The sequence below is a fragment of the Panthera leo genome, chromosome F3, assembly GCF_018350215.1.
Source record: "Panthera leo isolate Ple1 chromosome F3, P.leo_Ple1_pat1.1, whole genome shotgun sequence".
NCBI classification, from domain to species: domain Eukaryota; kingdom Metazoa; phylum Chordata; class Mammalia; order Carnivora; family Felidae; genus Panthera; species Panthera leo.
Window position 1 is genome coordinate 44,087,084 of NC_056696.1, and position 19,850 is coordinate 44,106,933.

General features: G+C 44.7%; 1 protein-coding gene across 5 annotated transcripts; it reads right to left on the reverse strand.

Annotated features, from left to right (window-relative positions):
- Nucleotides 1–8,393: 8,393 nt before the first annotated feature.
- On the reverse strand, nucleotides 8,394–15,658 carry RAB29 (RAB29, member RAS oncogene family). 5 transcript variants are annotated; one of them, XM_042925836.1, is made up of 6 exons: nucleotides 15,422–15,658; nucleotides 14,932–15,172; nucleotides 11,852–11,923; nucleotides 10,989–11,170; nucleotides 10,575–10,696; nucleotides 8,394–9,994 (listed from the first exon to the last, which is right to left on the reverse strand). In XM_042925836.1, the coding sequence occupies exons 2-6, from the start codon at nucleotides 15,053–15,055 to the stop codon at nucleotides 9,964–9,966; spliced, it is 531 nt and encodes a 176-aa protein (XP_042781770.1). In that variant the 5' UTR covers nucleotides 15,056–15,172; nucleotides 15,422–15,658; the 3' UTR covers nucleotides 8,394–9,963. The 5 variants fall into 5 exon arrangements, with proteins under 5 accessions (XP_042781770.1, XP_042781768.1, XP_042781767.1 ...); XM_042925834.1 differs by having other exon boundaries at nucleotides 8,394–10,277; nucleotides 15,493–15,651; XM_042925833.1 differs by having other exon boundaries at nucleotides 8,394–10,277; nucleotides 15,467–15,651.
- Between the last annotated feature and the right edge of the window lie 4,192 nt (nucleotides 15,659–19,850).

Genomic DNA, 19,850 nt, shown 5'->3' on the forward strand with positions numbered 1-19,850 from the left:
GCCAGATGCGCGGAGCTCATTAGTCCGTTTGAATCATCACGTCTCCCAGACCCCGCCCCGCGCACTGATAGGCCCCGCCTCCTCCGTGGGGTCCTGTTAGTCAAGATGCTCTGAGAGTGCACGGCCGCAAAACAAAAATGGTCGCTGCTTGGCCCGCCCCCTGGTTTCCACTCCAGGATTGCAGATTCGTTTTAGGTCGCATCTTGGAACGACTAGAAAAAAAGATTTATATGGGATTCAATGTCATTTAGTGGTAGTTTAATGATGTTTCATGTCGCCTGCTTTGATCATCTAGAAACTGCACTAATAGCAAAACCCGTGGGCTAGGTAGCTGATTCGTCACTAAGGGGCTGCTTCAGAATTGGAGGGAAATTCCATAGGTTCAAAATTTTTGACCTTAAACGCACAAACCCCCTTCCCCTGACTTCAGCATTAGCCCTCCGGGGTCCAAACGCTGTTGGAGCAGAGAGGCAGGATCTTAATCAAGGAATAACTTGACTCCCAATTTCTATTCTCCATTCTGGACCTTGAGATCCATTTCAGGGTCATTAGAGTCCTGGTCTCCGACATTACTTTAGGGTCTTAATGATTAGAAGCATGAGCTCTGGGGCCACAACGTGTTTCGGTTTCAACCTCAGATCCACAACTTAGTAGTTGTATAACTTTACCTCATTGTGCCTCAGTTTTCTCATGTGTAAAATGGGGAACAAAGATGCTTAACCTCATAGGGTTATTAGGATTAAATGAGTTAATATATGAAAAGCCCCTGGGACAGTCACCCACGCACAGTAAGCAGTATCTAAGTGTTTGTTAAAATTCAATTTTTGAAAGGTGACCTTATCCCTGGGTAAGAGTGGATGAGGTTGGCTGAAGACTCCAGACAAGCCACTGAGGGTAACTCCAATCATTCCATTTAAATTCATAAATATTTGTTGGATGCCTAAAATTCTCAGAAGTAGAGCTCAGAATTCCTATGAGAATGACTAGGGTTTACTTCACCATGGTAAAAAAGATTTCAATGCCTGCCACAGGCAGCCTGTTAATAACCAACTGAAGATACACTTTATAAACAAACAAACCAACCTACCACTGTCTCCCTCGTGAAAGTCTCCCCTTATATAAAATCTGGCTTCTCTAAGGGAGGAGAATGGCACAGCTCACCAGTGAAGCATTAAACAAGTTATCTTCCCTCTTTAGCCTGTCACTCCACCCTTTCTTCCCTGAGTGTGTGTGTGTGTATAGTAAAAAAGTACAAGCATAAAATTCATTATTTTAACGGTTTTTAAGTGTATAGTTCAGTGGCATTAAGTACATTTACAATGTTTTACAACCATCACCACCATCCATCTCCAGAACTTTTTCATCTTCCTCAACTGAAGCTCTGTACCGTTGAACACTAATTTCCATTCCTTCTCTCCCCAGACTTAGGCACCCATCATTTTACTTTCTGTTTTTATGAATCTGACTACTAAGTAGAATCGAATTGTATTTGTTCTTTTGTGGACTGATTTCACTTAGCATGTCTTCCAGGTTCATTGATGTTTTCGCGTGTATCAAAATGTTCTTATTTTATTTTATTTTATTTTATTTTATTTTATTTTATTTGAGAGAGAGAGCACGTGTCCGAGTGGAGGAGAGGCAGACAGAGGGAGAGAGAGAGAATCCCAAGTAGGCCCCGCACTGTCAGCACAGAGCCTGACTCAGGGCTCCAACCCCTGAACCGTGCGGATCATGACCAGAGCCGAAACCAAGAGTCGGACGCTTAACCAACTGAGCCACCCAGGCGCCCCCAAAATGTTCTACTTTTAAAGGCAGGTTTTAAAACGTTTATTTCTTTATTTTGAGAGAGAAAGGGGAGAGGGGTAGAGAGAGAGGGAGAGAGAGAATCCCAAGCAGCCACCGAGGTCAGTTAGGAGCCCAAGGAGGGCTCGATTCCACCGGCATGAGATCATGATCTGAACCAAAATCAAGAGTCGGACGCTTAACCAACTGAGCCACCCGGGAGCCCCAAATGTTCTGCTTTTTGAACACTGAATACTATTTCAATGTATGCATATATCACATTTTGTTTACCCATTCAACAATCAGTGGACACTTGGGTTGCTTCCAGATTTTCATTATTGTGATTAATGCTGCTGTGAACATGGGTGTACAAGAGTCTTTTTGAGCCCCTGCTTTCAATTCTTCGGGGTACATCCGGAGTAGAATTACTAACCTCATGGTCGTATTTTCACTTTTGGAGGAATCTCCATACTGTTTTCCACAGCAACTGCACCGTTTACATCCCCACCAACAGTGCACAAGGGGTGTCTCCACATCCTTGCCAACGTTATTTTTTTGGTAGTAAGCATCCTCATCAGTGTCTGAATATGTCTTGACTAAGTTTACTGTCAAACATACAATTGTCAAAATGCCAGTGCAAGACTAGGGTGGTGCAGTGATCATGAGTGACTTTGTTGGGGGTTGTTTTATTAGGGCAGATTGCTATTATTTCAGAAAATACCTTCATTTAGTATTGTAAGATGAGGCAGAGGAATTCTGGGTACTCATTTATTAGGTAATGAAAGGAACTGGCCATAGTCGACATGTCCAGGCAGGTGGAAATCTCAGGACAGGTTTCCAGGCCGTGCCCTTCTAGTTGAGTTCAAGACCAACTGACAGATGGCCACTCAACGAAGACTCTTCTTCCAAGGTGAGAGTCATACCCTACTCTTCTCACCTCAGCTTTAGCTAACATCTTTCTCCGTTTGCTGTTCATTCACTAAGTATTTCAACAAACACTGTCTCTTAAGAAAAAAGTAACTGAAGATTGGAACTTCTACTTTACTTTTTCGTGGACAAGTACTGAATTCTGCCTTCAAGAGCCCCAGCACTGTCTCCCTGTCTGCTAGAGCCTGGAATGAAGTCTCCAAGGCGAGTTCCCTCTTGTCCATCCCCAAATGCTCTGCCCTGGGCACATGTCACAACCACAATCAGTTTGCTGGAAACTGAAGAAAGATATCATATGATAGGCTAGACTTTAGAAGCACCGTCAGATAACGCTGAAGGGACAATATACATAATAAAACTATGAAAAACTAGGAAAACAAAAAAGCTAAGGAGACAGTAAAGACAGTAATTCCTGTTCCCTGGAAATGAGATTTAATGGCCTTTTAAATCAGTGCTTAATTTCCCTATGATTTTAGTTATGTTTTGGGAAGCAGCCTTTTCTTCTCCACTTAGTGTTTAAGACACTAAGAAGTGGGAGTGCCGGGTGGCCGGCTGATGACTCTTCCCTGTCCCTGACAAAAACGCATTTCCTTCAAGGCTAAGCTATAATAGCTGGGAGATTTATAACAAATTTTGAGCACTTACTCTGTGCTGGGCACTTTTAGTTCTGTGACCTCATGAAAGTCATCCAACCAGCTCTAAAGACAGACATTATTTCTGCCGACCACAGGAGCACGGAAAGCGACCTGTCTTTGAAGACCCTGCCAGGAAGTTAAAGAAAAGTTCTCCCAGGCTTTTTTTTTTTTTTTTTTAAACTTCCATCTCCAATCTCCTGACTCTCTGCTCCATCATACTCATAAGAAAGGATGGGACAGAAGAGCTGTGTGTCTGCTTAGTCTTTCTACAACCCCAGAGGCTGAGTAACCTTGGAGGTTAAGTTCATGGTTAAGGAGGCTGCTCCTTTGCCCACAGATCAAAGTCAGAAAAAGATTGGGGCAAAGTCAATTTAAACATTTAAATTCATTTTCTTGTGTAGATTTCTTCTGCTCCAGACTTCTAACTTCCTCTCTACTTTAAAGACTGTTCAAAGGGCGCCTGGGTGGTTCAGTTGGATAAGCATCCAACTTCGGCTCAGGTCATGATCTCATATCTGTGAGTTCAAGCCCCGCATTGGGCATTGGGCTCTGTGCTGACCGCTCAGAGCCTGGAGCCTGCTTTAGATTCTACGTCTCCCTCTCTCTCTGCCCCTCCCCTGCTCATGCTCTGTCTCTGTCTCTCTCTCTCTCTCTCAAAAATAAATAAACATTGGGGCACCTGGGTGGCTCAGTTGGTTGAGTGTCCGACTTCGGCTCAGGTCATGATCTCGCGGTCCGTGAGTTCGAGCCCCGCGTCACTGTGCTGACCGCTCAGAGCCGGGAGCCTGTTTCAGATTCTGTGTCTCCCTCTCTCTCTGACCCTCCCCTGTTCATGCTCTGTCTCTCTCTGTCTCAAAAATAAATAAACGTTAAAATAAATAAATAAATAAACATTAAAAAATTTTTTTTTAAAAAATAGAGAGTGTTAAAAGATAAGGTTGGGTGGATTTCTGTAAATAGAGGTTTTGTTTGAGTTGCGGGGACTATGGGTGGATTGGAGTTTTCTTCATTTTCCTTAAAGAGATTTAACTTTTATCATGATAAAAGTATTAAAAAATCTGGGGGCGCCCGGGTGGCTCAGTCAGTTGAGCATCAGACTCTTAATTTCCCCTTGGGTCAGGATCCCAGGGTCATGGGATCGAGCCCCCTTGTCGGGTTCTGTGCTGAGTGTTAAGCCTGCTTGAGATTCTTTCTCTCTCCTTCTGCCCCTCTTCCCCACTCCCGTGTCCTCCCTCTCTCGATTTTTTATTTTTTTAATGTTTACTTATTTATTTTGAGAGAGAGAGAGAGCATGAGTGGGGGAAGGGTGGAGAGAGAGCGAGAGAGAGAATCCCAAGCAGGCTCCACGCTGTCCGTGCAGAGCCCGATGTGGGGCTCAACCCTACGGACCGTGAGATCATGACCTGAGCTGACTGAGCCACCCAGGTGCCCTACCGCTAGCTCTCTTAAAAAAAAAAAAAAAAAAAAAAGTATTAAAAAATCTGTATGCCCATTTAATAAATTACTCTTTATTGCTAGCATATTGAACATTTGTTGTATGGAAAAAACTCAAGGATGCCACCACCAAAACACACACATAAAAAATGAGAAGCAGTGTATTGCGTAGGAAAGGGCCATTTTCCGGAGTCACACTGCTTAAGGCTAAAAATCAGTTTGCCACTTGCTTGCTGTCTCACCTTGGGCGAAGCCTAAATTTTTTGTGCCTGTTTATATATAATAGGTCATTGTAAAAATAAAAATAATCCACGTGAAGTGCTTAGGGGAATACTTGGCTTATAGCAGCACTTAGATGTTAGCTACTGGCAGCAACAGTTGAGAAGGGAATGGCTGTTAAAATCCCTGTATTTGCAAATAACATAGCTGATATTCAAAATTAAATGTCAGTCACTGCATTTGGGTGACATACCTTAGTAAATGGAAGTTGTTGATTAAACATTTTAGGATATGTGTGCACCGCATGCTACTCAAACTGCACTTAATGTGTCCCCAAATTTAATATGGAAATGTGATTGTCTCTACTCCATGCATGAACATAGTTTTAAAAGCTAACACAAACCGGAAGTTCCAAACCCAAAAAGGATCAGTTCTGTTTCTCTAAATGTGTGGGCTTCTTTTCTTTTTCAAGATTTTTCAAATTTTCGGAGCACCTGGGTGGCTCAGTTGGTTAAGCGTCCGACTTCGGCTTAGGTCATGATCTCACACGGTTTGTGAGTTCGAGCCCTGCATCCAGCTCTGTACTGACAGCTCAGAGCCTGGAATCTGCTTTGGATTTTGTGTTTCCCTCTCTCTCTGCCCCTCGCTCATGCTGTCTCTCTCTCTCTCTCTCTCTCAAAACTAAATAATCATTAAAAAAAATATTTTTTTAAATATTTTTTGAAAAATTTCAGGCAATCTCTACCCCCAATGTAGGACTCAAACCCACCACCCCAAGATCAAGAGTTGTAGGATTCACCCACTGAACCAGCCAGGTACCCCTGGGCTTATTTTCTAAAATAGGTTTTTCAGGTCAAATGTTTCCCAGAAACCTAAATGATAGAATGGAGATGGGAAATTCAAAGACATGAAGTTATGTCTTGACTTTATGACAAATTCAACTGGCTGCCTGTCAGTCAATCAAATTTTGAAACATTTGTTCCCTCAAACATAAAATGTGAAGAATTGTTTGCTTTCTTATTTCAGAGATAGTTAAAGAAGCATATACAACTCAGAGCTTGGGGAAGAGTTTACACCAACACAGACATTAGTAGTTGGTGCTACTGGGCTGCCCTTCTCACGTCATGATACATCATAAATGGCTACTCTCTGTCCTTGCTCTTCCTACGTGCTTTCTCCTCTTTATTCTCATTAATGTGTAGTTAGTTCCTAATCACATAGACTTTGGGTGTAAATCAAAGTTGAGTATGAAGAAAAGGTATTAAAACACTACCATCGCCTAATGAAGTCCTGTGAAGTGTATGTGATAGTTAATTTGTCAATTTGACTAGGCAATGGAGTGCCCAGATATCTGGTTAACCATCATTCTAGGTGTTTCTGTGAGGGTGTTTTTGGATGAGATTAACACTTAAATCAGTAGACTGAGTAAAGCATCTTACCCTCCGTAATGTGGATGGGCCTCGTCCAATCAGTTGAGGGCCTAAATAAAACATAAGGTTGACCCTCTGCTGAGTGAGACAGAATTCTCCTGTCTGATGGCTTCCAAGCAGGAATGTCATCAGCTATTACAGCCTAACTAACAGCCTTGGGACTTGAACTGGAACGTCAACTCCGCTTATGTTGGACTTGCCAGGCTCCATAGCTGCACACGTCAGTTCCTTATAATAAATCCCTTTACATATGCATGTATCTCCTATTAGTTGTGTTTTCCAGGAGAATGCTAATACAGAACCATACCGTTATATACTGAAACTCTGCAGACAAAATTTGAGAGAATTCAAATTAGGCTTGAAAGTCAAAGAAAAAGCGGAGCTGTTCCACCAACGAAGGCCATATATAGACATATTGTTGAGTCTCAGGTATCTACAGCGGGATCAAAAATACATGGAGTACTTTCCAACACACATCACTTTCTAGTGGTTTCCCACTTATTCCTACCTGCAGCCTTGGGGATTATTTGGCTTTAATAACTGAGTCACTTACATAGCTGAAGCCTCTTCCTATATAGTGAACCAAGATGGCAGAGGGAAAAAGGGCACTGAGGTTCACTCCCTTGGGCAATCTGCCACTGGATCTTACAGAATACCATGGATATTTCTACATCTTCCAACCATAGCCTTAGATCACGTCAAAAGCAGACTATTGCTTACAAATGGACAGCAACACACAGGAAAGGCCTCCTGTTAGATGGGACAGAGTTCTGAGGACAGAAGACAGACCACTCAAAGAAGAGTTAAATCTGGAGATGACAGGAAAAAATGAGGGCCCCAAACATATCTTAGCAATAGCCAGGGCAAATGAATTGGGGAAATCATCTTGGGAGTAATTCTGGCTCATTAGTAGTAACGAAAGGGCAAACCGTCACTTACTGTGGAGGGGCCTTCCTTGACCTGTGATCTCTTTTTCTCTATTTGTTTGGTCACTCAGTTATTCTGTTCAAAGTCCAAAACCAGGGCAGTCACAGTTCCACAGCTCTGTTCTCAGCCCTTCCTTGGGTCTCTTAAAAACACTCCACAGGACATGCTTATGTTTTCGTTCTGTCCAAAAACCAGCTGAGTGGTTGGAGGGGCATCTTGTCTCAAATATGGAAAGTTCTCTAGGGAAGGGCTACAACAATATCCATGTTCCTAGCAATTGTACCAACATGTAGCATCCCACTGACAGGATATAATTATTTTTAGTATAATTCTAATTCTAATTCATGTAAACATTTCCCTCTTTTTAAAAAATCTTAGTTGATTTCCCTTTTCTTTATGGATAGGACATACAGAGGGATTAGTTACATTTCAATTTCTTCTTTAATTAGTTTCAGCCCTTTAATGTTCACCACTTAAGAAAAAAATCCAGAAGGACTGGCAGGCCAGCCTCGAGCAATGCTTGAAAAAGCAGGTAACTCTTGAGTCAGCACATGGGAAAAGAAAACATATTCAATCGTTTTTTTTTTTGTTTTTTTTTAATAATGGTCACATTTCCAAGCAGTATTTGGAATGTTACATCAAGTACTGAATTGGTATTAGGCGATGGATACCTGTAAATTAATAGACGGAATAAACATTTACCTACATTTTTTAACGTTTATTTATTTTTGGGACAGAGAGAGACAGAGCATGAACGGGGGAGGGGCAGAGAGAGAGGGAGACACAGAATCGGAAGCAGGCTCCAGGCTCTGAGCCATCAGCCCAGAGCCCGACGCGGGGCTCGAACTCACAAACTGCGAGATCGTGACCTGAGCTGAAGTCAGACGCTTAACCGACTGAGCCACCCAGGCGCCCCTACCTACATTTTTTAAAGGGGTTTAAAAAATAAAATCTCCACTTCCACAATACTCTTGAATTATTCATCAGTATAAAATGGCACTTTAACAAACTCACTTCAAAGGAGAATAACTACCATGAATACAAGACTTATTTCACCTTTATTTGTGACTTTGCAGAGGTTCAAACCGGCAAATAATAATCAATTTTCTTTTCACATAAAGGGAATTAGTTACTCCACTAATACCTTCAGAACCGTTGTAATAAAAACCTATTATTTTAAAAGGGTAATACAAAAGAGAACTTCACGGTCTTAAGAGACTATGCACAAGTGATAATACTTGGTATTAAAAACCAAGCAACCAACTAACCAACCAACCAACCACTGAAAGTCTGGCTCCCATTCTCTTTCTGAGAGTATTTGGCCTCTGATCATTCTCTTAAGACAGTAGTTTCCAAAGTCTGGTGTGTATTAGAATCACCGGGAGACCTAACAGAGCACAGGGGAGCCCAGGGGCATTTATATAGGGAATGCCTGGGTCTGTACATCTTTACCAAACTCCCCAGTGATGCTTTCCAAACCAGGCTAGTCAAATTATCCGGGTAGCTTTGAAAAACAACAAATTCCCAGGCTCCACCCCAGGAAATTTTGATTCAGTGGGTTTGAGAAATCTTAAAACATAAAATAAACACCTTATTTAAAAAAAATGTTTTTTTAAACAAACTTCCCAAGTGGTTCTGATTGGTCAGATTTGGGAGTTGCTTACTTAGGATGCTTACTTATCTAAATAAGTGTCTTTCAAAAAATTCTAGGCCTCTGAGTTCATTAAGAATATTCATAACTTTGGGTAAGTTATAAATCACCATCCTGTGAGAATTTAACAAATTAAGCTGTCTAGAAGTGATTTGATACTAAAAACCCTACCCGATTTAGCACTTAAATTACTTAAAGATTTTCTGTCTATCTACTCAGTCCCCTCAGGCAAAGGTCTGTACATAAAATTTGTTTCTTAAGGCTGTTAAGTGCTAGGCACCCAAAGTGCTCAGAAGCAAGTTGCCCCACAGGATTTTGTTCTATTAACCTCTCCCTCTTCCATTCAGACTCCCCGAGCTGTGCGGAACAGACCTATTTCAGGGCACCACGGCCAACTGATGTCATTTGCAGTGTTTCACGTCAGGACACCAACCCAGAAACCTGCTAACCCCACTCCCACCCCGCTGGTAGCGAGATACTGAAAAACTCTAACGTGACAATTGATTCCTTTGGGGGAAAGAAATGCTCTCGCCACACACAATAAGTAGTTGAAAAGCTTGACTATTCTTGAAGCCAAGGTAAGAGAAAGCCAGTTATGACTTTAGAAGCTTCAAAAATACAGTGACTTTTGCGGTACCTCCTGTAGCCCAAAACCCATGGATATCCAGCCGCACTCCCGTGCATCTTGGAATCAGAGGTTCAAATTCAAAGTCCAAGACAGGAAGAATCTGACAGCGATAACCTACGATGAATGTGGGAAATGCCCTTTGCTCTCGTTTTCCTCGCAATCTGAAGTCCTATCAGGTTGAGATATCAACATACATCAAATGGGAAAATGAACGTGAAAAACAGGTGGGGATTCTGATCACAGGTGCCGATTTCCAATGCTTCCCACAAAATCCCGGATCCCAAATGGAGAGATAAGATGAGCTTTCTTACACAGAAGGTGCCAACTGAGTCACAGCAGCCAGCAGCCAGTGGGAGCCCACCTGTGAGAGATGCAGAGATGCATTTGAGTCCCAGGCTTTCCTTAGTGATGATGGTCCTTCCAGGCAGCGGGCAGGAGACAGTTCAAATGCACATGAGATTGCCGGGTGGGCAACCAAGGGAAAGGGATGAAGAGACCTCCTGACAGTGGGAGGGAAACAAGCCAAAAACTACTAGCAGCACGCCCAGCTGGAGGAGGGCTTGGTCTGCAGATTGATGTAGTCCCCTTGGGTGGACAAAGACATATCTTCTCTGGAATTGCTCATCATCTTTTCAATGAGGACTCTAAAAAACAAATAAAAAGTAAGCCTGATAAACCGGGTGGAGGAAAGGGAGGGATGGCAGACAACTGTCTGCCTTATCACCAGATGGCATTCGGTAAAGCCACAACCTTAAATGCCCCTTTGTCCCCAGTTATCTCAGGAGAAAGGACAGCATCCCTGACCTTCCGAAGCTGGGATTCCAGCGGCTCAGTCCGTTCTTGTTTGTTCAGAAACAAGGAAAGAGGGTCCAAGGCAGGGAGCGGCGGCAGAAGACAGGTAAATCTGTGTGTCTAACCCCAGAACAACACGAGCTACTCACCTCATGGCCTCGTTAATATTTTTGTTCTCCTTGACCGATGTTTCTGTCCAACCTGTGAAACCATTCTCTTTACTGAACCGGTCAACTTGGTCTCGGCTCACCGCCCAGGGGGACAGATCACACTGGCAAAGAGAGTACACAAAAGGCAACACCATAAACTTCCTGAGAGTAGGAACACTGCTCAGATAGTTGCGGATTTAAAACCTTTCCACCAATGGCTAAGAGCACCAGCATCTAAAATCTAGTCAACATTCTCCCCAAAGAAAGTCCCAGCATCCCTTGAAAGGAGGTAGAGATGATTTTGCCAACTTGAGAAGGGGAAATGGATGCCTGGAATCAGAGAGCATTTTAGACATGCTTACTCTCTGACCACAGAGAGAGGCCAGGGGCCATTTTCCTAGATTAACCACATACTTTGTTGGCCAAGAGCAGGCAGGGCACGGGCTCTCCATTAGGCAGCGTGAGCTTGCTGTCCAAGTCCTGTTTCCATCTCTGGCTGTTGGTGAAGGTTGTGGCGTTGGTGACATCGAACATAATAACACAGGCGGAGGCATCCCGATAGTATAGTCGTGTCATGGAGGTGAAGCGCTCCTGCCCTGGGAGGAAAGAAGGGAGCTATTGAAAACGTGATGCTAACAACTAGTCTCAACCCCCTCCAATACCCTGCCCTTCGTGTCTTCACTGTGGGGGGACAGGGCAGTAGGCACTGTGGCCGAGTCCAGATTCTGTACCCAGACCGCCCAAGTCCAAATCCCCGCTCTGTCATTTACTATCTGCGTGACTTTGGCCAAGTCAAGCTTTCAGCGCCTCAGATTTCTCATCTGCAGAGCGGGGATAAAAGCAGTAGCTTTGATCACAGGGTTGCTATGAGGATTAACGAGTCATTGAATCTAAAATGCCGAGGAAAGTGCTTGGTATACGGTAAAAGTCAGCTATTATTATTATTGTCTCTATTTCCTGGGGATCCGGTTTCTCACCAAGGTCAGCTGAAACGCTGCAAAAAGCACCCTCCGTCTGCTGTGAGAGCGCCCACCTATGGTCTGGACAATCCACCACCCTGCCAAGCTGCTCCACCCACAGAGAAAAGGCCCGACATTTATCCAGGGCAAAACACCTACAGAAAACATCTACAGCGACTCATCTTATGTACCCTCTGAGCGACCCAGTCATTCTGGCTCCAGAAAAGCCCTTCTGGGATTGCTACCCCACTTTTTCTGAGGGCTTGCTGATCCAACCAAAATGTCTTCCTTTGTTCCTAATGCATCTTTGTAGCCTACCTGCAATATCCCACAGCTGGAGCCGCACCACCTCTGAGTCAGACCACTGGAGAACCTTCAGAGCAAAATCCACTGAAAATGCACGTAGAATTGAGTAAGATTTACCTTTAAAAAATCCATGAACAAACCCGGAGCAAATGTGCAGTTTCAACTAGAGACACATAACTCTAATCCTTTCTATTTACTTTTCAGCTCTCAATGGGCTGAGATGAGTCCACCACACCTGTGGAACAGACAATTCTTTTTTTTTTTTAAACATTTATTATTATTTAAAAAATTTTTTTTAAGTGTTTATTCTTTTTTTTTTTTTTTTGAGAGAGAGAAAGAGAGAGAGTGCGCGGGAGGGGCAGAGAGAGAGGGAGACACAGAATCCGAAGCAGGCTCCAGGCTCCGAGCTGTCAGCACAGAGCCCGATGAGGGGCTCGAGCCCATGAACTGTGAGATCATGACCCGAGCTGAAGTCAGATGCTTAACCGACTCAGCCACCCAGGCACCCCTATTATTATCTTTTTAAGTAAACTCTACCCCCAACATGGGGCTCAAAGTCACAACCACAAGATCAAGAGTCACATGCTCTTCTGACGGAGAGTGTGCCTGGCACAGACAATTCATAACCACCCTCTGAAGGGGTCTTCGGCTTTTATTCTGTCAACAAACTCATCGATTTGTTACTACATCTCTCAGGCTGGGGGACAGGAGGGTGGGAGCAATTGTGAAAACCATTCCTGATCTCAAGCTACACAGTTTCTGGGAGGTCTAGGGGGTTTCCTTAGGGATGATCGGGCAAAAGGGGGAAATGAGGTAAGTGTGGGTAGCTTTTGCATCTTCCACATTCAATTTCGCTGTCGGTTTCTAATCCGATTGCATTACGAGGAGAACACACCCGGGGGGGGGGGGGGCGGGATTCTATACCCTCCATAAAGCCCTAGGAATTTGGGGCAGGAATGGGCTAAAGTGCAGGGGTCCCACAGGATTCCCAGGAAGAAGAAAGACCCCGCATGGATGATGCTTTAAGAGCAGTGCTGGAATCTGTAGATGCTGAGACTCCAGGAGCTAAGCCTGAAGGAGTCTGCCAGGGGGCCAAAGCCTTTTGATAAGGAGAGAAAATGAATAATTTCCCAGATTTGGAGATACATTTTCCCACATCTGTGACAGAAATGAAAGCCAGGGGAAATTTAGAATAATTACTGAAAAAAAAAAATATAGCCGGAGCCAATTATTCTTTACTAAAGGAAAACCAGAGCAATTGCTAAAAACTAATTAGCGAAATATTTTTTTTTAAGTTTTATTTTTATTTATTGATTTTGAGAGAGGGAGAGAGAGTGTGGGTGCAGGAGCTCAGAAGTTGGGGAGGGGCAGAGAGGAGACACTGAACGCCAAGCAGGCTCTACACCATCAGTGTAGGTGAGATCACGACCTGATCTGAGATGGAGTGGAACGCTTAACCGAGTGGGCTACCCAGGCATCCCTGTATTTTTAACCAAATCCATGAAATAGGGGACCTCATATTATTTAGGAGTTAGGGGGCAAAATGGTCAGGAAATAGTTTTTGAAACTTTAAACCCTAAATTTCGGGGTGCCTGGGTGGCTTAGTCAGTTAAGCGTCTGACTTCAGCTCAGGTCATGAGTTCCAGTCCTGCCTCGGGCTCTGTGCTGACAGCTCAGAGCCTGGAGCCTGCTTTGGATTCTGTCTCTCTCTCTCTCTCTCTTTCTCTCTCTCTCTCTCTCTCTCTCTCCCCCCCTCCCCCACTCACACTCTGTCTCTCTGTCAAAAATAGATGAACATTAAAAAAAATTTATAAACCCTAAATTTTGCTGGATGTTCCTAAGGAGGATGTTTTAATGGTAGTGTTAATGCTTGTTAATTTTTTTAAATTCCATAATGGACACCAGCACCCATCTTCAATATTTACATTAGTGCAGGTTTTTTCCTTAAAAAAAAAAAGAGTTCTCTTAATGTAGATAAATGAATAAATGTTGTGTTACTCTCCCCCTTCACCTGCCGTTCCCAGCTAAACACCTTCTACCTAACACAAAGGCATTTCTACCTCTGAGGGGAAAAAAAAAAGTTGAGTCCAAAGCCTGTCCCTAGAAACAAATGAACGAACTCCTTTGTGTTCCCTTCCTTTTTCACCTCCCCAGTTTGAGAGAAAAAAGGGGTGGAAAGATAGGCCAGATAATCCATTTATTTCAGATTTCCTGAAGAATTTCTAGGTTGCCTTTATTTAAGCAATCCATGGACAAAAATACACACAGCTTACCAGCCTGGATAAGCATCAGATTGTGGGGGTCAGGGGCTCTCCCACGTAGGCACCCCCAAACAAAGCTGGGATTCTAGGGGCGCCTGGGCGGCTCAGCCTTAAGGTGAAGCATCCAACTCTTGATCTCAGCTCAGGTCATGATCGAGCAGTTCTCCGAAGGAGCCCCACGTGGGGCTCTGCGCTGACAGAGGGAGCCCACTTGGGATTCTCTCTCTCCCTCTCTCTCTGCGCCTACCCTGCTCTGTCTGTCTGTCTCTCTCAAAATAAATAAATTTTTAAAAATTAAACACACACACACACACACACACACACACACACACACACACACACACACTAGCGTCCTTTACGGCCAGATTAAACCCCTTTCTGTTCCTTCATCAGCTGCCTGGAACTCCTGTGAGACGCAGGCCAAGAGCCCCAGCCGGCACCCAACCGGGCCTCCCAGGTAGGAGGGGTGGGAGGGGGGGGGTCCCAGCGGCCTCTGCTGATGACACGAATTTGCCCATGACCGCCTGGAAGGTTGCAGGAGACCTGAGTTCACAGTTCCCCGGGGGGAAACGCAACAATTGCGCATTTTCTCATCCTCCCTTCCCCATTCCTCCTCTTCACACCTTCGCCCAATCTCTTCCCCGGCAGTCAGCTCAGGCTGGGTGAACCTCACTGGGGAAACCCAAGAGAAACGTGCAAATCAAACACCGGGCAGTTACCCGCTCCAAGATCCCAGACACCTACTTCCCGACGGAGGAAGGGCCTTCAGGGCTCGAAGCCCCCGGCTCCCCACCCGCCGGGGTCCGCCCCGCCCCCGCGGCGACGTCTCACCTCCCACCGTGGACTTGTAATGTTTGTTGAAGCTGTCCTGGGAGTATCGCTGCACCAGGGACGTCTTGCCCACCGCGGCGTCCCCCACCACCAGCACTTTGAACAGGTGATCGCGTCCGCCCATGGCTGGCGGGCTGGACTGGTGAGGGAGGCGGCCAGTGGGGTAGGGGGGGGGAGTCGCTTGTTTTAACTCCTTCGGTTCCGGACCCCCTCAAACCGAAGACCGCCCGCTGGAGCGGCTCTGACGAGAAAGCAAAAAGGGAAACTTTGCACTCAACCTAGACGCGCTTCCTCCCCGTGCGGCCGCAGCCTGGGTGGGGCGCAGGGCGCGAGTTCCGAGCCCCCGGGCTGTTCGCACCTTCCCCCCCCCCCCGACCCCCCCCCCCCCCCCGCACCGGGCTGCCCAGAAACTGGAGGGGACCCAGCGGTGCGTCGCCCACGGGGACTTCCCCGGAGCGGCGCCAGCGGGCGAACCCGGGTCAGCGCTTACACGGATGGGGCCAGACGACGGGGGCCCTCCCCGCCCTGCACAAACCAAATTCCGGGCAAGGAGCTGCTCACACTTAGACCCCGGGGACCCGGGGCCGCCTAGGGCGGCGCGGGGCCCCTTGTCTTCCTCCGCACGCGTCACGTGCAGGGCGGCTTGGGGCACTACATTCCCCAGCTTACCTCCAGGCGAAGAGAAACTAGCGGAGAGCGGAGAGTGCCCCGCGAGGCCTCCTGGGAAAGGTAGTTTATGCACTTTTTTTTGTTTTTTGAAACGCTGCACAAAGTTTCAAGGCTTTCAAACCTCTTCGGTGGTTCGGGATCTTACTTTATAGTAAGCCCGGAATGGAAAAGATCCTTCAGAGGCGATTTATTCCACACGATCTCACCTGCCTCATTCCGTCCCCAGATTTCTCATTAAAGGTTTTATGGAACAAAGGTTAAAAATTGTTCCATAGATTCCATAAATGATTCAACTAATAGAAGTTCCAGCCTCATCCCTCATGCTCCCAGCGAAGTCCATTTGCTGTTTCTTTGATCACACAGACAAATCGCCAGTATCTTAGGAACATGAAGGCTAGCTCTTTCATTTGCCATGTGGTTAGGATAAGTCAAGTTCAGGGACATTTGATCAAGAGACTGACCCTTAGAAAAACTTATGCCATTAAATGTCGGTTATTATTATTATTTGATAACTGGCCACAACAGTAAAGGTAGAAAACGAAGAGACAGTTCCTTATTCTCACTTCACAATTCCCAATCCCATCGTTTGAACTGGCAGCTAACTGGAGTCCACTGGGAGTCCTCCTCCATTTGCTGCTGCCGTTGCTCATAAATAATCATTAAACTACACTTTTGCCAGCGATTTAAAAATTTCGGCCTATAACTTTCATGACCTACCCCACCTTTAGTTAAAGAGTTAAGGGGACCTGAGATTCATGGCAAGCAAAATAGCTCTATTTTTCTGGGCTTTTGCCAGAAACAGAAAAAAACAGCAAGCCCTGGGAAACACAGCTATGCGCAGGTCTCTTTAAAAAAAAAAAAATTTTTTTTAACGTTTATATATTTTTAGAGACAAAGACAGAGCATGAGTGGGGGAGGGGCAGAGAGACCTGGTAACACAGAATCGGAAGCAGCCTCTTGATAGACAGGCTATCTCTTATGACCCTTGAGGACAGAACATCAGCATGATTCATGAGGTATTTGGCCCAAAATGTTTGTTACCCAGGGGGCGCCTGGGTGGCTCAGTTGGTTGAGTCCAACTTCAGCTCAGGTCATGATCTCACAGTTCCTGAGTTTGAGCCCCACATCGGGCTTGGAGCCTGGAGCCTAGAGCCTGGAGCCCGAAGCCTGCTTCAAATTCTGTCTCCCTCTATCTCTGCCCCTCCCCTGCTTATATTCTGTCTGTCTGTCTCTCTCTTTCAAAAATAAATAAACTTAAAAAAAAAAGTTTGCTACCCAAGTATGGGAAGTCAGGCTAGCTGGTCATCTGAGAGCCCTTTCCAAGGGTCTCTTCTCAGTTCCCATTGGCTTTGATGTAGCTGATGACCCTTTGACAACTCTTTGGCTTTGTGGTTGGTCCTCTTGTCTCTCTGACCATTACCTTTTTCTTTTATGGTTTCTTTCCACCCCATCACGCCCAAAAGGGGCTATTTTTCTAAGGCTTGATTCTTGGTCCTTGAGCTGATCATTCATTAAACGCCATTCATGAATTGCTCTTGGCTTCAAATATCTCTCAGTCTTGACTTTATTTATATTTTTATCTCCAATCAATTATATTCAACTGGTACTTAAAGGTGCCTCCACTTGGATGTGGTTTCACAGCCTCCCTCTTAGTACATCATCACAAAAATGGCTCCTTTTCTCAGGGTCCCCATTTTTGTCACTGGTCTCATTGTTTCTTTGCTCCACTCAGGTTTCAGACTTCGAGCCCTAAAAACAAAACTTTTTTAGGCCCGCCTGGGTGGATCAGTCGGTTAAGTGTCTGACTTCGGCTCAGGTCATCATCTCACGGTAACAGCTATTCCACTCTTTGATTCTATAAATTTGTCTATTTTATTTTATTATTAATTTTTAAATATTTAGTTATTTGAGAGAGAGGGAGCAAGCGGGGGAAGGGGCAGAGAAAGAGGGAGAGAGAGAATCCCAAGCAGGCTCCACACTGTCAGCGCAGAGCCTGATGCGGGGCTCGAACTCACAAACCCTGAGATCATGACCTGAGCCAAAACCAAGAGTTGGATGCTTAAGCCACTGAGCCACCCAGGCACCCCTAATTTTGACTATTTTAGATATCTCATATAAACGAGATCATGCAGTAGTTGTCTTTCTCTGACTTGGTTATTTCACTCCACATCATGTCCTTAAGCTTCATTCATCTTGTTGCTTACTTGCAGAGGTTCCTTTTTCAAAAAGGCTGAATAATATTCCACTGTACGCATGTGCCACTTTTCTTTATCTATTCATCTATCGAAGGACATTTAGGTTGCTTCCATATCTTGGTTATTGTGAATAGCATTGTAATGAACACGGTAGTGCTAATATCTCTTTGATATACTGATTTCAATTCTTTTGCATAAATACCCAGAAGTGAGATTTCTGGATCATATGATAGTTCTATTTTTAACTTTTTGAGGAGCTTTCATACTGTTTTCCATAATGGGTGCAGCATTTGCATTCCCACCAACAGTGGGCAAGGGTTCAAATTTCTCCACATCTTTGCCAACATTTGTCTTTTTTTTTTTTTTTTATAATAGCCATCTTGCCAGGTGTGAAGTGATATCTCATTGTGGTTTTGTATTTCCCTGATGGTGAGTGACACTGAACATTCTTTCATGTACCTGTTCACTATCTGTATGTCTTCTTTGGAGAAATGTCTACTCAAATCCTCAGCCAATTTGTTAATCACACATTAGTTTTTTGTTCTTTTGCTATTGCACACTTTGAGCATTATGAACACTTCCTTTTACACACATCACTTTACAGACTCCTTTTAAAAAAGTCAGTCACCACATCATCTGATTCTTCTTTCAAAAACATTAGTCCACCCACCCTTTCTGCTTCCTATTCAGTGCTCTTTTCCTGGTTCAGGCTATCCTTATGTCACACCTGGGTCATCTCCAATAACCTGTTTTTTGGTCTCCCTGATTCGAGTTTCTTTTATCTCAATTCATCTTACACATTGTCCAGGATGATTTCCCTAAAACATCATTGTTCCCTCAACTGTCTACCAACTATCCAAAGACTGGCCAACCTCCCTGAGATGGTATCCAAAACTTCTTTTCAGTTATTTAAAAAATGTTTATTTATTTTTGAGAGAGAGAGAGACAGAGACAGAGAATGAGCGGGGGAGGGGCAGAGAGCGACAGAGACAGAATCTGAAACAGGCTCCAGGCTCTGAGCTCTCAGCACAGCACCCGTCACAGGGCTTGAACTCACGAACGGTGAGATCATGACCTGAGCTGAAGTCAGACACTTAACTGACTAAGCCACCCAGGCACCCGCAGTTTTATTTTTTTTTAACGTTTATTTATTTTTGAGAGAGACAGAGAGTCCAAGCAGGGGAGGGGGAGAGAGAGAGGGAGACAGAGGATCCGAAGAGGGCTCCAAGCTAACAGCAGAGAGCCCAACGGGGTGGGGTAGGAGGGCTCAAACCCACGAACCAGGAGATCGTGACCTGAACTGAAATCAGACACTTAACTGACTGAGCCACCCAGCCACCCCAGTATCCATAACCTATGCACTGGCCCCACCCTCCCTAACTTGATCTCAAAGGAGAATTTCCCCTTTGACAAAGTCAGGTTCCTTACACTCTTTAAAAGCCCAATTTCATTTTTGACCTTGCACTTTTGCCTGGTGCCTTACCTATCAGAATACTCTCAGTATTGACATACCTAACTCTTCCCATGCTTCAAGTTCCAAAAGTCCTAAACTTTTGTGTGTATAAGACTCACCTGGGGCACTTGTTAAATGTGGACATTCTGATCCAAGGGAATCTGTCTTTGTGTCTCGTACTAGGGTGACTCCTAGACTAGATTCCATTTTGAGAAATGCTGTTAAGGCCTGACTTCAGTGTCAACTCATTTATGAACATTTCATTTATTTCTGCAGCCCTTATTCATCACCTTAGCATCTACAAGCTGCTTGACTTGTGGTCACTTAAGCATGCGACCAATTTACGATTATTTAACTTATAAATAAGCAATCAGCATGTTGCAAAGTAAACAAGGACTTCAAATACAAAATTTTGGCTTTGGTCCCTGCTGTCCGGTAGAGGAACTTCTTGAAGTTTCCCAAATCAGAAATATGAGGAGCAGGGCACCTGGGTGGCTCAGTAGGTTAGGTGTCAGACTCTCGATGTCAGCTCAGGTCATGATCTTACAGTTTGTGGGATGGAACCCCTCGTTGGGCTCTGTGATGACAGTGCAGAGCCTGCC

Excerpts from the sequence above, each read along its gene's own strand:
- RAB29 (XM_042925834.1), bottom strand. The coding sequence starts at position 15,055 with ATGGGCGGACGCGATCACCTGTTCAAAGTGCTGGTGGTGGGGGACGCC. Across the intron at positions 10,697-10,988 it reads GCCTGCTCTTGGCCAACAAA|TGTGATCTGTCCCCCTGGGC; the intron begins GTATGTGGTTAA and ends TCTCTTTGCCAG. Across the intron at positions 10,278-10,574 it reads AATATTAACGAGGCCATGAG|AGTCCTCATTGAAAAGATGA; the intron begins GTGAGTAGCTCG and ends TTTGTTTTTTAG.